Source organism: Branchiostoma floridae, chromosome 16, assembly GCF_000003815.2.
Source record: "Branchiostoma floridae strain S238N-H82 chromosome 16, Bfl_VNyyK, whole genome shotgun sequence".
Taxonomy (NCBI): domain Eukaryota; kingdom Metazoa; phylum Chordata; class Leptocardii; order Amphioxiformes; family Branchiostomatidae; genus Branchiostoma; species Branchiostoma floridae.
The window spans coordinates 18,716,673-18,733,807 of record NC_049994.1 but is presented as its reverse complement, the minus strand read 5'-3'; the positions used below and the strand labels follow the sequence as shown (position 1 = coordinate 18,733,807).

General features: G+C 43.9%; 1 protein-coding gene and 1 long non-coding RNA gene across 2 annotated transcripts in view; one reads left to right on the top strand and one right to left on the bottom strand.

Moving 5' to 3' along the window:
- The window catches only part of LOC118403793 (hemicentin-2-like), a 39,429-nt gene extending 25,757 nt beyond the window's left edge, over positions 1 to 13,672 (top strand). Inside the window, exons 2-10 of the mRNA XM_035802591.1 lie at positions 7,383 to 7,557; positions 7,929 to 8,062; positions 8,364 to 8,466; positions 8,736 to 8,905; positions 9,495 to 9,618; positions 10,062 to 10,213; positions 10,640 to 10,717; positions 11,094 to 11,279; positions 11,631 to 13,672. Coding sequence (XP_035658484.1) covers positions 7,383 to 7,557; positions 7,929 to 8,062; positions 8,364 to 8,466; positions 8,736 to 8,905; positions 9,495 to 9,618; positions 10,062 to 10,213; positions 10,640 to 10,717; positions 11,094 to 11,279; positions 11,631 to 11,785 — 1,277 coding nt within the window. The 3' untranslated portion in view covers positions 11,786 to 13,672. The remainder of the gene's footprint in view (positions 1 to 7,382; positions 7,558 to 7,928; positions 8,063 to 8,363; positions 8,467 to 8,735; positions 8,906 to 9,494; positions 9,619 to 10,061; positions 10,214 to 10,639; positions 10,718 to 11,093; positions 11,280 to 11,630) is intronic.
- Positions 1 to 16,384, bottom strand: part of LOC118403802 — a 23,674-nt gene extending 7,290 nt beyond the window's left edge. Inside the window, exon 1 of the long non-coding RNA XR_004829696.1 lies at positions 16,235 to 16,384. This is a non-coding gene — a long non-coding RNA (uncharacterized LOC118403802). The remainder of the gene's footprint in view (positions 1 to 16,234) is intronic.
- Positions 16,385 to 17,135: the final 751 nt, after the last annotated feature.

Here is a 17,135-nt window from a genome sequence, read left to right as displayed (position 1 = left end):
CAGCTTGACTTTGGCTTAGCTTTGTGTTCTTTGGAATCCAAATTGTCTTCAGTCTGAGTTGTCTTACAACCTTTCACAATTGGACATCTGAAATTGTCTTCATTCATAGTTAGAGTATAAAAGACCTGTTTCTTGCAGATCACTTCAGTGTCACTGACGAAGGAAAGTGGATTCTTTCCGAAACGTCTGACCGTTTCAAAACCATTTCCAGTTGCTTGAGTAACTATTTTTGGCGGTCACACTCATTTCTAACTGCGCCGAGACAGGATTCCAACCATTATGGCCCTGTACAGTAGAGGCCAGACGAACGATATAAATTGTTGGTGAACAAAATTTCACAAAGAATATGGTAATAAAATTAACACCCATTTCTAACTAAGCCGAGGCAGGATACCAACCCTTGTATCCCTGTACTTCCCTCTTGTATAAACCACAGGGAAGTTGCGAATGTCTAACGAGACGTTTCCTGAGGGTCTGCATGGGGGGTCCCGACAACGATTTACGCTGAATTCAGAAGAACCCCTAGCTACGTATCACGCTAAATCAAGGAAGGCAATTACGCTAAATTTCGTTGTCTCGCTACGAATTACGTAGATAAGATGGCTTTCCCTACGAATTCCGGGAAATAAAAATAGGCTGCCTAGGCCGTACGGAAAAGAGCATGCAGACCCTCTTTCCTCTCCAGGAAACCGTCCTGCGGAGCTGAGAAGAAAATCAATTCCGGGAGGAAATGGTTTCTCAGCTCATCTCATCTCCTGTGGTTTGGGAAAGACTCGGGTGTGTACGGTGGCCCAGAAGTACAAGGCTACAAGGCTTCACCAGGCCAGTTCCAACCATTCCACACGCATTTCCAGCTGCGCCGAGGGAGGATTCCAACCCTTGTAGCCCTAGTACTTCTGGGCCACCGTAACCGGAGGGAAGTTACGGGTGTTTAACGAGAGATTTCCCCTCCAAGGCACCATCCTGCGGAGCTGAGAAGAAATCAATCCCGGGAGGAAATGGCTTCTCAGCTGATCACATCTCCTGTGGTTTGGGACAGACTCGGCTGTGTGATTACAACAAAAATCAACATTGTATTATGCAAAATATAGCAGCTACTTAAGGCTACATACAGCCGTCATCGTCTCACCAGGAGAGCAGGATGAATCGAAGGTCCCATTTCCCGCCCTGCCCGCGGTATGGACCACCGGAGGGAAGTTATGGGTGTTTAACGAGACGTTTCCTCTCCAAGAAACCGTCCTGTGGAGCTGAGAGAGAATCAATCTGGGAGGAAAAAGCTGCTCATCAGCTGATCACATCGCCTGTATGTGTTTAGGGAAAGACTCGGGTGTTTACGGTGGCCCAGAAGTACAAGGCCCCACCAGGCCAGTTCCAACCATTCCACACGCATTTCAAGCTGGGGGGAGGGAGGATCCCAACCCTTGTAGCCTGTACTTCTGGGCCACCGTAACCGGAGGGAAGTACTAGTAATACGGGTGTTTCACGACATGTTTCCTTTCAAAGGAACAATCATGCGGAGCTGAAAGGATTATCAATTCTGGGAGGAAACAGCTCCTCAGCTGACCACATCTCCTGTGGTTTGCGAAAGACTCGGGTGTGTACGGTGGCCCAGAAGTACAAGGCTTTTCCAGGCCAGTTCCAACCATACCAAACGCATTTCCAGCTGCGCCGAGGGAGGATCCCTGTACTTCTGGGCCACCGTAACCGTAGGGAAGTTACGGGTGTTTAACGTTATGTTTCCCCTCCAAAGAAACCGTCATGCGGAGCGGAGAGGAAAAAAACAATTCCGGGAGGAAATGGCTTCTCAGCTTATCACATCTCCTGTTGTTTTGGAAGACTCGGTTGTGTACGGTGGCCCAGAAGTACAAGGCGTCACCAGGCCAGTTCCAACCATTCCACACCCATTTCTAACCGCGCCGAGGGAGGATCCCAACCCTTGTAGCTCTGTACTTCTGGGCCACCGTAACCGGAGGGAAGTTACGGATGTTTAACGAGACATTTCCTCTCCAAGAAACCATCATGCGGAGCTGAGAAGGAAATCAATTCCGGGAGGAAATGGCTCCTCAGCTGACCACATCTCCTGTTGTTTGGGACAGACTCGGCTGCGTGATTACAACAAAAATCAACATTGTATTATGCAAAATATAGCAGCTACTTAAGGCTACATACAGCCGCCATCGTCTCACCAGGAGAGCAGGATGAATCGAAGGCACCATTTCCCGCCCTGCCCGGGGTATGAACCACCGGAGGGAAGTTACGGATGTCTAACGAGACGTTTCCTCTCCAAGAAACCGTCCTGTGGAGCTGAGAGAGAATCAATCTGGGAGGAAATAGCTCCTCAGCTGACCACATCGTTTTGGAAGACTCGGTTGAGTACATACGATTACCAGAAGTACAAGGCTCCACCAGGCCAGTTCCAACCATTCCACACGCATTTCCAGCTGCGCCGAGGGAGGATCCCAACCCTTGTATCCCTGTACTTCTGGGCCACCGTAACCGGAGGGAAGTTACGGGTGTTTAACGAGACGTTTTCTCTCCAGGAAACCGTCCTGCGGAGCTGAGAGAAAAAATCAATTCCGGGAGGAAATTACTCTCCAAGCAGAGGTTAGGCTCCGGCTGTTTTTTCAGTCGTTTTCATCGGGCTTTCTATTTTTTTTTTTTTTCTATATCTTGCTGTGTCAAAACCTAACTGGCTGGCGTTCTTCAAGAAAAATGACAAAATAGAAAGCCCGATAAAAACGACTAAAAAAACGTTAAAAAAAACAGCCGGAGCCTAAAGTCTGCTTGGAGAGTAGAAGGAAATAGCTTCTCAGCTGGTCACATCTCCTGTGGTTTGAGAAATACTAGTACTCGGTCGTGTGATTACTACGCAGTGAGGCGAGCGCCCACTAGCCATGATCTCGAAGCTGATGTTTGGACCCGGCTCGGTTCTTGTGTAATAAATAAGAACAAGCCTAGACAGGACCATAACATATAAAATATAGCTGGGCATTTGTGTATTTATTTATTCATTTCTGTTTTCTTTCTACATGCGCGTCTCCTTACAATGTTGGATCAAAGTTTAAACTTCATCAGTAATGATAGTTTTAAGCACGTAAGAACAACCGAGCTGGTCGGGAGTAACATGAGAATATGTCAACGCCCCCGGTGGAAGTAATTGATCATATGTGAAAAGTCTGATATCGCGGAGAACTGCATAGTTTGTTTCGGTTTGAGTAATTGTTGATAACTACAAGAAAATTGTCCAAGCAGGACAATTGTTTTTACATTTATACATAACTTATCTAACGCTAGATTAGGAATCAGACTGAATTTTTGTCAGAGTCCGGTCGTTCTTATCCCATCTCAGAGTGCTGGGTATGTGTGCCTCCATTTATTAATTTCTGTTTGCTTTTTACAGGCGCGCCTCCTTACAATGTTAAGTCAACGTTTAAACTTTATCAAAAATGATAGCTTTAAGCACGTAAGTCGGTAAGAACAACTCAGCTGGTCGGGAGTAACACGAGAATATGTCAACGCCCCCGCGTTAGTTCCGGGGGAAGTAATTGACTACAGGTGAAGAGTCTGATATCGCTGCGAACGGCACAGTTACAGCCGGCTCAGACGCCATTAACGGTGCCGCAGCCGGCAGTTAACACATAATTGAGAGGTTGTTATGGTCGTATCTGGGCTAGTTTGTATTTATTACAGCCTTTAAACATGTTGTTATGGTCGTATCTGGGCTAGTTTTTATTTATTACAGCCTTTAACAGGTTGTTATGGTCGTATCTGGGGTAGTTTTTATTTATTACAGCCTTTAACAGGTTGTTATGGTCGTATCTAGGCTGGTTTTTATTTATTACAGCCTTTAACATGTTGTTATTGTCGTATCTGGGCTAGTTTTTATTTATTACAACATTTAAAACAAGTCGTTGTGGTCGTATCTAGGCTAGTTTTTATTTATTACAGCCTTTAACAGCTTGTTATGGTCGTATCTGGGCTAGTTTTTATTTATTACAGCCTTTAACTGGTTGTTATGGCCGTATCTAGGCTAGTTTTTATTTATTACAGCCTTTAAACAGGTTGTTATGGTCGTATCTGGGCTAGTTTTAATTTATTACAGCCTTTAAACGGTTGTTATGGTCGTATCTGGGCTGGTTTTTATTTATTACAGCCTTTAAACGGTTGTTATGGTCGTATCTAGGCTAGTTTTTATTTATTACAGCCTTTAACAGGTTGTTATGGTCGTATCTGGGGTAGTTTTTATTTATTACAGCCTTTAACTGGTTGCTATGGTCGTATCTGGGCTAGTTTTATTTATTACAGCCTTTAACAGGTTGTTATGGTCGTATCTGGGGTAGTTTTTATTTATTACAGCCTTTAACTGGTTGTTATGGTCGTATCTGGGGTAGTTTTTATTTATTACAGCCTTTAACAGGTTGTTATGGTCGTATCTGGGCTAGTTTTTATTTATTACAGCCCTTAACAGGTTGTTATGGTCGTATCTAGGCTAGTTTTTATTTATTACAGCCTTTAAACAGGTTGTTATGGTCGTATCTAGGCTAGTTTTTATTTATTACAGCCTTTAAACAGGTTGTTATGGTCGTATCTAGGCTAGTTTTTATTTATTACAGCCTTTAACGGGTTGTTATGGTCGTATCTGGGCTAGTTTTTATTTATTACAGCCTTTAAACGGTTGTTATGGTCGTATCTGGGCTAGTTTTTATTTATTACAGCCTTTAACGGGTTGTTATGGTCGTATCTGGGCTAGTTCTTATCTATTACAGCTTTTAAATGGGTTTTTATGGCCGTATCTAGGCTAGTGTTTATTTATGACAACATTTAAAACAGGTTATATCCAACCACTATAAGGTAGACCTATAGGATGAGGACGGTTTGAATCTTTGTCAAGAATTCATTCTCATTCCTAATGTAGCGCTTATTTCCTTCTAACATTATTATTCCACGATTGTTCATCATATTGTTTCCTTTTATCATTGTTACTGTTGTTGTATTTTATGTTTGGTCGCTAAGGACATATGTTGTCTGAAAAGCAAAGAATAAAGGTCCAAAGCTAGATTCATGTATAGATGTGGAAAAGATTCTCCTGCTTGGAAATGTTTTTTTTTTTTTTGGTGTGTAATTAGCAATAATTGCTCAAACCGGAACTAACACGGTTGCAGTCAAATACTAGTATCCTCGGCAATTCCTTAAATCTAGCACTAGATTGATGTATAAATGTGGGGAAACATTGTCCTGCTTAGGAAGTTATTTTTGTAATTAGCAATAATTACTTCCACCGGAACTAACGCGGGGGCGATGAAATATCCTCAGCCATTCCGGACCATCTGTGCTTCCGCCGCTCCTGGGTCAATAGTTGGAGGGATCCGTACAAAAGGATCAATCGGTGTGGGCAATGAAACGGACATTGACTGTCGGTAGATCCGCCAGACACCCTGTAAAACCAGCCGTGCGAAAACTCCGAGATTACATCTGGAAACTCTGCAAAGAAAAAGAAATGTTGGTATTGAGGTCTTCAAACATTCATACATTCAAAATCAACAATCGCTGTCGGCAGTAAAACGGACATTGGGTACCGGGATATCCGCCAGACACTTACTAAACCCAGCGGGGTGAAGAAACCAAAATTAGATCTAGGAAGGGTAGTTCTAATCGTTCAAAGAAACGGTCATGATCGCATGTTTATCCCAGACTGAGAACATCAATCATGATTCGGGAGTAAAAGTGAACATTGACTGCCGGGAGATTCACAAGACACCCACTAAACCCAGCGGGGCGAAAACGTCGAGATTAGGTCTGGAAACTCAGCAAAGAACAAGAAATGTTTACGCTCGATAGTGCCCAGTACCGAGGTGTTCAAACATTTCAAATCATCAATAGGTGTCGAGCAGTAAAACGGACATCCGCCTGGAAGATCTGCCAGACACCCTGTAAAACTCCAAGATTAGGTCTGGGAACTCTGGAAAGAACAAGAAATGTCCTCAAGTGATGGGTATTGAGGTGTTTAAACGTTCACAAACATTAATCGAAGTCCGAAGTAACAATGACTGCCGATAGATCCGCCAGAAACCCACTAAAACCAGCCGAGTGGAAACACCAAGATTAAGTCTGGAAATACTCGCTCTTCTTAGCGGTTGAACTCAGCAAAAGAAGAAGAAATGTCCGTGATCTGAAGTAGCAGGATTGGGGTGTTGAAAACAAACAGACGAACGGGTCAAATGTAGTTGACAGCTGATGTCGCCCCCGTCTTTTCCCGGTGGAATTCTCATGCTAACAGTGGAAACTGAATCAAAGGCTCTACCTGGCCCTGTCGGCAATCATCGGTAATTTCCGGCAGCGTCCGTCAATCATCGGTAATTTCCGGCAGCGTCCGTCAATCATCGCTAATTCCCGGGTGTCTCCGGGGAAATCAGGCGATGGCGCATGACGGCACTTTTACCGCGCTGTTCTGATCTGTGATAAGCTTTTTAACGGACGCGCTCGTCTCTGGCACAGCTAAATAACCTGCCTGTAAATTGTACAAAGGTAGCCCCAAAGCTTTTTGGGGCTGTAAGGGCAATGGGTCGTTATCCACCCAACCCTCTCCTTCCACCGTTACACCTGGTTGGAGTGGGGAAAGTCGTGTGAAGTGCCTTTTCCAAGGACACAACTTTGTGAAGTTCAATGACACCGTGACCCTGAAATGTTTGTTTAACGGTGTTTGTTTGTTTGACAGTGACTGTGACTTTTGTTTATTTGCTGTTGTTTATTACAGAACCATCCAAAGTGGTGGTAGGCCCAGAGGACCCTTTAAATACGTTGTCCAGTTCAACACCGCCGTAACCCTAACATGATTGTTTATTTATTTGTTGTTGTTTACTACATAGCCGCCCAGAGTTGTGGTTGGCCCGGAGGACCCGTAAGTTGTCCAGTTCAACACCACCGTGATCTGACATGTTTGTTTATTTGTTTATTTGTTGTTGTTTATTTCAGAGCCACCCAGAGTGGTAGTAGACCCGGAAGACCCTTGCCTTACGTTGTCCAGTTCAACACGACAATGACTGTGTCTTTTGTTTGTTTATTTGTTTATTTGTTGTTGTTTATTACATAGCCGCCCAGAGTGGTGGTAGGCCCAGAGGACCCGTACGTTGTCCAGTTCAACACTACCGTAGCCTTAACCTGTTTGTTTATTTATTTGTTGTTGTTTACTACAGAGCCCCCCAGAGTGGTGGTAGGCCCAGAGGATCCGTACGTTGTCCAGTTCAAACGACGATGACTGTGACTTTTGTTTGTTTGTTTATCTATTTGTCGTTTGTTTATTACAGAGTCACCCAGAGTGGGGGTAGGTACGGAGGCCTAGTGTTTGTTTGTTTGTAAGTTTACTGTGTTGTTGTTTATTACAGAACCACCCAGAGTTGTGGTAGGCCCAGAGGATCCGTACGTTGTCCAGTTCAACACCACCGTAACGCTGACCTGCTCCGTTTCCGGCGCCAAGCCAAACATTACGTCACTCCACTGGCGGAAAAACGGCATGTCTGTCAAAACTCTCACGGCCAGCACTGCGCCGGGATATCGCAAGTAAGCAATATGTCATTGATAATCATGATATGGAATGATAATGGTGATAATGATGATATTGTATACAATACTGTATTGATGGTGATAATAAGAGCAACGAGGAGTACGATGAGTATGAGCATGACAAGGAAGAGGCTGACGATGATGATGATAAAATGATGATGCGATGTTGATAAAAATCATCACAGTGAAAAGGATGATAATAACAAATTGTGACGATAATGAAAATGGTGATGGTAAAGATGATAATAAAAAAGATGATGATGATGATAGTTGAAATGATGATAATGTTGATGACAGTAGTAGCAATAAATAGTATGTCACTAGTGGGGAGAAGGACGATAATTATCCTAATTATCGCACTGTCACAGATACCAGGGTGGAAATGGCGCGGACCCGAACCTGCGCCTACGGAATGCCGGGAAGGATGACGCGGGCATGTACACATGCGTGGCTGATCACGAAGCTAGGCAGGGCAGGGCCAGTCTCAAACTGGAGGTGCTCTGTGAGTAGATATTCAATTGTTTGGACATTGCAGGGCAGGGCCAGTCTCAAGCTAAAAGTGCTCTGTGAGTAGATATTTGATTGTTTTTGCGAGGCAGGGTGGGACAAGTCTAAAAAAGAGGTTCTTTGTAACTTTATATTTGATTGTATGACAGTTTGTTTTGGCAAGGCAAAAGAGGGCTATAAATGTCCAAGTAGAGATACTCTGTAATAAATCATTTTCACATTAAAATTCTAAAAAGTGACCTAACTTGAGGAAGGAATACATTTCTAATGATTATAACACATTATGTTCCGCTTAGATCCGCCCACCATCATCCACATCTCGGGCTCCCTCACCATGGCAACCGGAGACTCCGTCAAGCTGTACTGCCGGGCGGACGGCTACCCCAAACCGGTCATCAGGTACAGAAAACTTTCACCTTTAACCTTTAAATGGTTATGTTAAACTTTGACCCCCAAACCGGTCACCAGGTACTGTCAACTTTAACCTTTAACCCCTAACTGGTTATGTTAAACTTTCATCGTTGACCCCAAACCTGTCATCAGGTACCGTCTCTAAAACCATATCCAGTTGCTTGAGTAAAATGTTTTTCGGCGTACCTTATTAACTGGATGTCTGACCTTCATCGACGAATAGAAAAAAAAAAACTCTTGCCCTTGAACCTCTCCAGGTGGTTGAAGGAGGGTCTTCTGTTGCCCACTGACCTTCAGACATCCACGGGAGAGGTCAGCATGATGACCTTGTCCAACCTCAACATTAACGACAGCGGCCAGTACGCATGCTCCGCCAGCAATGACGTCGGCAGCGCGGACGCGAAGACACTGAGGCTGACCGTGCAAGGTGAGGGTCACGTGACAGGTTGGTTCCGAAGGTGTCCTATTATGCTGCCATAATCTATGAATAACTTCACCAGATCCCACAACATTCTTTTTGCTGCAACGCGCCCTATCGGCGAGAATTAGACAGTGTCCTGACTGTCGAAATGTTCTTGATGAGTTTCTGAAGGTGAATGGAGAATTGGTATCCAGAAAGTGATATAAACTGCTAGTCAGGGATTCCTGGTTCTATGCTAGTGCAGAGGGCAACGTGGTGACATGGTGGCCCAGCATGTTATACTGATCTTGCCCTACCCGTACAGACATGGTTACCCGGCAAAGTTCCCATATGATACTAACCTTTTCCCTACACTTACAGACATTGTGTACCCTCTGACCTTTGCCCCTTAAAGGCATAGTGTACCCTCTGACCTTTGCCCCTCCGGACATTGTGTACCCTCTGACCTTTGCCCCTACAGACATGTTGTACCCTCTGACATTTGCCCCCTACAGACATGTTGTACCCTCTGACTTTGTCCCCTAAAGACATTGTCTACCCTCTGACCTTTGTCCCCTACAGACATTGTCTACCCTCTGACCTTTGCCCCCTACAGACATGGTGGCCCGACAAAGCTCAAGTACGAAAGGCAGCTCCACCCGGACCGCCATCATCGCCGGGGCCGTCGCGGGGGGTCTGTGGCTGCTGCTCTGTCTGGTGCTGCTCGGCATCTGGGTCAGGTGAGGACCTTTTTTTATGTTTCTCTTAATGAAAGGAAAACACATACTTCTTCCAAATAAATAAGATGGATGATTTTTTGGGGTCAAAATCTTATTTTGCTTTTGGACAGAGACTTTGGCAATGTTACCAGGTGCTGCACTCAAGCTTAGGGTAGTCCCATAGCATTTAGGTCTAGAACACAGTATCGGAGTCGGAGGTAGAGCCATAGCCTTTTGAGGCCGTAGTTATCAACTGTTTCCAGAGCATGGTACTGGTAGGCGGAGCCCATCCCTAGCTCTGCTTCCACAGCCTTTCACCACCCCAACCGAAATCAGGTACACTGGTTGAAGTGAGGAACTCGAAAACGCTGCTCTCAAAGCAGAGGTTAGGCTTCGGTCGTTTTTTGGCGTTTATCGTTTCCATGCATTTTACTTATTTATTTATTCATTCATTCCCCCTTCAGGCGGCGTCGTGAGCGGCTGAAGAAGCGCGCCCGGAACCCGCCCTACTACTCCGTCGGGATGAAGGAGTTCGACTACTACCCCAGGGGGAGGCAGTCCATAGACAAGGACAGCGGGGCAGTGCGGTATCTAACGGACTCCCACAGCGACATGGGTGAGTACTTACAGGGGGAGGCAGTCCATAGACAAGGACAGACAATTACATACCAGGCAAAAGCGTTTTTTTGTGTTACTGTAACAGTGGGGTTCTAGCGCTGCCAAACTGACCACGCCAACAGCTCTTGAGCTTTTGGTGTTGTGGTTAGCACGTTGGATTTGTGATCCGGCTGTCCGGGTTCGGCGCGGGTTCGAATCCCGGGAGTCGGGATGTTGTTTCTTTCTGTTCTTACTGAATTCTACATTACGTTTAAAATTTACCGCAAAGGAAATGTTATATTTGTTAATCTACTATTAATAGGTTCTGGGGTGTAAACGTCTGAAGACACTGTTACCTCCTTGTTACCGAAGAATTAGTTGAAGAAAGATAAAGACAAGGACAATAGTCCATGTGTGGGTAACGTCATGTGTTTTTTCCCCACAGGTCTCGGAGCGACCGTCCCACTCGCTGTGGAGTACAGCAGCAAACGGGACAACAGGAGATCCGGGGACGGCGACTCAGGTCAGTCAGGATCTAATCTCAATTATCGATTCTGAATTGTTTATTGATGATTGGCTATCGATAACTGATCGCTGTGACGTGGTTAAGGACCTCGAAGGTTCTGTCTATTAACAACCCTTCGGATATTACAAATTTCTAAATTATGTATTTATCGACCAGTCTATATATTGATTATTGATTACTAGCTATTAGATTGATGCTAGTTACGTAGAGATTTTTCACATACATCCCCGCGTATACTACAAGCGTATGTATTTGTTTTAATCGATAGGTAATTGATCAATGACCTCATTGATAAATCAAATTTGATGATCATCTGGTGTTGGTCAATGAGAATTTCCTGGTTGATTATTGATTATTGGTTATCGATACACAGTGACGTGGCGAAGGTTCGCGAAGGTCCTGTACACGTACGTGCCGACGGATGAAGACGAGTTGCGGCTACAGTCCGGAGATGTGGTGGAGGTGCTGAAGGGGGAGGGGGGCGGCTGGTGGTACGGAAAACTGAACGGCAAGGCCGGACTGTTCCCCTCCAACTACGTGGAAATCATCAACCTCAACGGTAAGCTAAATATATGAAATTTTATACAGTTTTAAGCACTTTGTTTTGCTGAACTTTACGTTGTTCTTGCGCGCCTGGTGTTTGTTTTTCCTGTCCGATTTAGAGACTCCGCAACCAAAGTCGCACCCTCAGCTCGGGGTGCGGTGCAGGTAGTTGGTATCGGCCCCCGTTTGGGCTAGTAAAGGCAATCTCACATTTTACCTATTCTTTTCAGAGACCCTGCGGCGGAAGGGGGCCAGCCCGCGGCCCAAGTCGCACCCCCAGCTCGGGGTGGGGTGCAGGTAGTTGGTGTCAACCCCCGTCTCGGCTAGTAGACCAAACCTCACTTTTTGTTTTTCCTATTATTTTCAGAGACCCTGCGGCGGAAGGGTGCCAGCCCGCGGCCCAAGTCGCAGCTCGGGGTGGGGTGCAGGGGTGACGTCAGCGACAACCAGAACAACCTGAGCCGGGAGGTGCGCAGGGGCAGCCGGGAGGGCGAGCTGCTCAGGGACGGGCTCAGGACTTAACCTGCACAAAGCTACGGACGGGTTCAGGACTGAACCCATACAACGCTACGGACGGAATAAGGACTGAATCTTTTGGCGCTACGGACGGCATAAGGACTTAACTCTTAATACAACGCTAAAGGACGGGCATAGGATTAAAACCTTACAACACTGGCTTAGAACTTGACCCTCGCAGCGCTAAGGACGGGTTTAAGACGGGCTTAGGACTTAACAGTCGCAACGCTAAGGACCGGCCCGGAACTTACTGTACAGACGACATCTCGCCGGACTTAAGTCTTACAACGCTACGGACGGGCTTATGACTTAACCTCCGCGACGCTGAGCATGAAATCAGGACTTAACCCTCGCAACGCTAAGGACGGACCCGGGACCTACTGTACAGACGGCACCAGGACTTAACCCTCACAACGCTACGGATGGGCTTGAAACTTAACCCTTACAACGCTACGGACGAGCGTAGGACTTAACCCTCGCGACGCTCCGGACGGTCGTAGGGCTTACCTGCATAAAGCTACGGACGGACTTGGGACTTAACCCGTACAACGCTAAGAACGGGCGAAGGACTCAACTCTCACAACACTACGGAAGCCCTCAGAGGAGAACTTTACTGAACTTTAAAACTCTACTGACGGACTAAGGGCCGGGATGCCATAGTACGGACAGCCATACTGCAGACGTTGTCAACTATCGGCACGTAAAGGACTGTCCCAGCGGGACATTTAACCCTTGGTACCCAAGGGTGGCCTGGTAGCCATAATGAAACAGGGTGCAACTTTCTGTACATACTCGGATGTATCGCTCAGAACTGTTCTTTCAGTAACGTTGATACATCACCACATAAAGAACCACTTTGTTATTATATGCTAACTAGACCTTTAGTACGGAATATATATAGAGAGAGATTAAGTGATACATGTCATTTGCAATCTCTGTTACAAGCTTTAGCCAACAAGGCGGCACAATCTATGGATGACATTCTCTCTCGACTTAAAATTTTGTACGATAGAAAACAATAATAACCTGCTCTGAATAAGGCAAGGTGGCATGATTATGAAAAACAGGGCAACAAATTTTGAGAATTCATTTGGAATCTTAAAATTATGAAAAAATGTGGAAATGTTGTAACGTTAAGTTTGAACCCGATGTATTTTGCGTTCTTGTTACTAAAGCTAAGAAAATGAACGAGCAAATTGCCACATGCAATACATATTACGTAGATTCATGTTTTAGACTGTATCCTGTATAACTGATTATTTTTGCACCATTAATCATTTCATCTTTAAGATTCCGCATATACACGGTAGAGTGTCGTCCATAAAACGAACGGTGTGTGGCCTAACACTGCAGGGCTTGAAATACTTTTTTCTGCATACCTGCACTGGTGCAGGTAACATTGAAAATTACCTGCAACAGACAAATTTTACCTGCACCACTCTGGATTTAGGAATTATGGATCATACTAAATTGCTGAGGAATCATTGCTATGTTTCTTTTATACTTAATAGGTGGTAACTAACAGTCAATGCACCAGTGCAGGTTAGGTGCAGGTAGACACCAGAAATACCTGCACAGGTCCAATTTTACCTGCACTAACCTGCGTTTGCAGGTGGTATTTCGAGCCCTGCACTGTACAGAAAATACTTCTCTACTCAGTCCGAAAAAAACTAAATTTCTGCTATGTAATAATACGCAAAGGACATCCCATATGCAGGCAATGTCTCGGCACACTCCATTTGCGAGATGAAATATTCCCGGAAACTGCTGCCAGCAGCGTTTGTCGCCGGCCACGCTGTAAGATACGCTCAGTAATGTACATATTTATTGGAAATCGACCGTTTCCGGGAAGCAAGTAATAAATACTGTGCGTTTATGATCCATGTCTGGTTTCCTTGTGGTGTCCTTTTTGTCATACCAAATAAGGCTGTGTTTATCATACCAAATAAGGCTGTGTTTATCATACCAAATAAGGCTGTGCTCATCATACCAAATAAGGCTGTGTTTATCATACCAAATAAGGCTTTGTTTATCATATCAAATGAATCTTTGTTTTATCATACCAAATAAGGCTGTGTTCATCATACCAAATAAGGCTGTGTTTATCATACCAAATAAGGCTGTGTTTATCATACCAAATAAGGCTGTGTTCATCATACCAAATAAGGCTGTGTTTATCATACCAAATAAGGCTGTGTTTATCATAACAAATAAGGCTGTGTTTATCATACCAAATAAGGCTGTGTTTATCATAACAAATAAGGCTGTGTTTATCATAACAAATAAGGCTGTGTTTATCATACCAAATAAGGCTGTGTTTATCATACCAAATAAGGCTGTGCTCTACAGGTAAATATTGACATGCTAACGGGAGAGAGAGAGAGAAAGAGAGGGGAAAGAGAAGAGAGAAAGAAAGGTGGGAAAGATGAGAGAGAGAAAGAAAGAGACAGACAGAAGAAGGTGGGAGTGAGTGAGAGAGAGATGCAGTCAACGTCGTGTACCTATTTATTGGAAATCGACCGTTTTCCGGGAAGCGAGTAATAAATATCACGTGTTTATGATCCATGTCTGGTTTTCCTCATGTCTGAGCATGGTCTGTTGGGACTGTTTATCAGACCAAATATGGCAGTGTTCTACTGTACATCTTGAACTTTTCGCTGGATCACCTCTCCAGCGTTCACAATGTAAAAAAAAAGAGAAACTTACGCCCTGTCCAAGGGAACGGTCATATTATATTGAAGAATATTCAGTGTAAAAGACAGATTTATTTGAACGCTAAACATTACTGTTTTGCTTTAGCCTTTTACCTCCCCAATATAAGTCAGGTGTACTGATGAAAGTCGGTGGTATGTCAGGGGATTCAAACCCAGGCCCTCTGGGTCTGGGTTAAACATCCTAACCGTTACGCTAACGCAGCCCCACTTCTATATGGATATGTGTACTAATCAATGCTTGGCTATGGCCCATCCAACCCTATATTATAGATTATTTCTCCCGTGCATACCAACTGCATGCGCTATCAAATTAATAATCCAGGGAAATATGACCAATGACTCAATCTATCATTACTTTCACTGCTGGGCGGAAGAAATGCTTCGGGGACACATCATAACGGTTACATTAATCCCCATATCCAATCATGATATTAATACAAGTTTGGGCCATGTTAATACGATCATATGGGTGACATCAACGCGCGCATCAATTTTCGTCTGTTTCCAGACAAATAAAAACAAAGTTTTCCATCATACTGTCAATCGTACAAAGCAGCTGAACATAAGCAGATATATGCCATAAATTACTACTTCCACCTGAGTGAAGTGAAAGTTATTTATTGTCAATTATTGTAATAAGGACGAAATTCGGGTGTAATTGTGTTGCCCGCGGTAGCCTTACCGAAAAAAACAATTGAACATCGAACATTAAGTGCCTTTCTGTGGCATATAATAATAATAATAATATCTGGTGTATTTTGCCAGCCAGTAGGTACCCAATGTGTTGAGTAATGAGACTGTATAACGTGGTATCAACGATTCGGACCCATGACATCTGGGTTACTGTAAATGCATTTAAGTTCGCGGGGATTTAATTTCGCGGTAGCGGGAAAAAGTGGTTTTAATTCGCGGTAGCACCATGTACTGTAGTCTCTTACTGCCATGTTAAAATGTTCGCGGTGGTTTTAGTTCGCGGTGAAGCGGCCACTGCGAAAACCGCGAACATTAAACCAGCGCGAAAGTTTCTGCATTTACAGTATTGGCCAAATACCCATCTGTTATACCACGCAACCCCGTAAAGTAGTGATAGAAGTTGGAAAAATATATCCCAATATTTATGGCCAATATCCCGTAAGAGCAAAATACATGCGAGAGCTTTAAAATAATGACTATGTTTCTAATAAAAGAAATACTTTAACAAAGATCATTCAAAAACACCTAATATATATATGGTTGTTCCTTCACCGACATATTTCTTTCAGAGGACGTTTAAAATATTCAGTTCTCCAAGCAGCTCCTTCCAGCGGCCAAGGTCATATTGCACCGTTAAGTAATAATAATAAGAATCATCTGGTGTATTTTGCCAGCCAGTAGGTACCCAAAGTATGAGTAATGAGGCTGTTTAACGTGGTCGAGGCACCTCCTCGAGCACGGGACCCCCGTTTTACGTCCCTCCCGGAAGACGATTTCGTGGAAAGCTTCGTGAGGCTACAGCAATCCGGACGTCCTTGTTTGGGCCCCCATCCAAGCACTGTCCGAACCGCGCGTAATCCACGCACTAAGAACAAAGTTGGAGATGCAAATCGATAATTGGCAACCGTTTGTTACATCTCACTCACATATTTTTATAATTGCCCCCCTCCCCATCAACTACCAACCTCAAAGATAGCACACCTCTTATTATCATTTACAGCTAAACAAGCACCAACCAGGAAGCATCAACATCAATCATAGGTCTTACCTGTAGGTCTGTGGTGGTTAGTGGTCCACACGGCTTCTATATCCCGTAAAAATCACGCCTGTTTTTGAACTGAACAGGAAAAACGAAAACAAAACGTTTATCTACGTGGCCGGTCAAAGGTCAAAGGTGACAAACCTGGTCAACCACTCGGTGTAACGTTTTACTTAAAATTTGTGGTTTTGAGTCTGGCAAGCATGCGACTCTACATGTATTTCTGAAAACTCAGACTGTGTCAAGATTTTTTTAACACCAAATCAGGTAAAATCCGGACATATCCCCTTGGAAAAAAACAACACATAAATATTGTCACAATCGGATAACCGTCTCCAAATCAAGGAAATATATCAGAAAATAAAACCAACACCAAATAATCCACCTTGCTTACACTTATTTTATTTGGAATAATCTTATGCAATAGTATTCAAACATGTCAACATAATTATACATATATCGCTATGTCAGCTTAATCATTTTGAATGCCAGTGAACACAATACAGCTAGATGTGTACTATACACAATATATGTAATGTTGCAAATGTTAGGCTGATGTTTTAACCGAATGAGACTATAGCAACAAAACAAACCGATGCTATGAAAAGTTAAGAACTTAAGATACAAAACTTGTTATAAAATGATAAGATCTTCACAAACCTTTTTCACAGTTGATATCAGACACATGTCAGAAACACGAAAATGTTCGATTTCAAAACAGATGGATTTTTTTAGCATATTTGCGTATTACTAATTACTTAGGAAGAGAAACACTCTGAACTGAAAAACCTACATCTGTACAGCATTATTTAGGTACCATTATATACAAACTTTAAAAGAAACAAGCCCTCCCACCTCTTTACTAAATTTACCATAATCATCGCAAGCCTGTCTGTCTAGATGTCTCTTT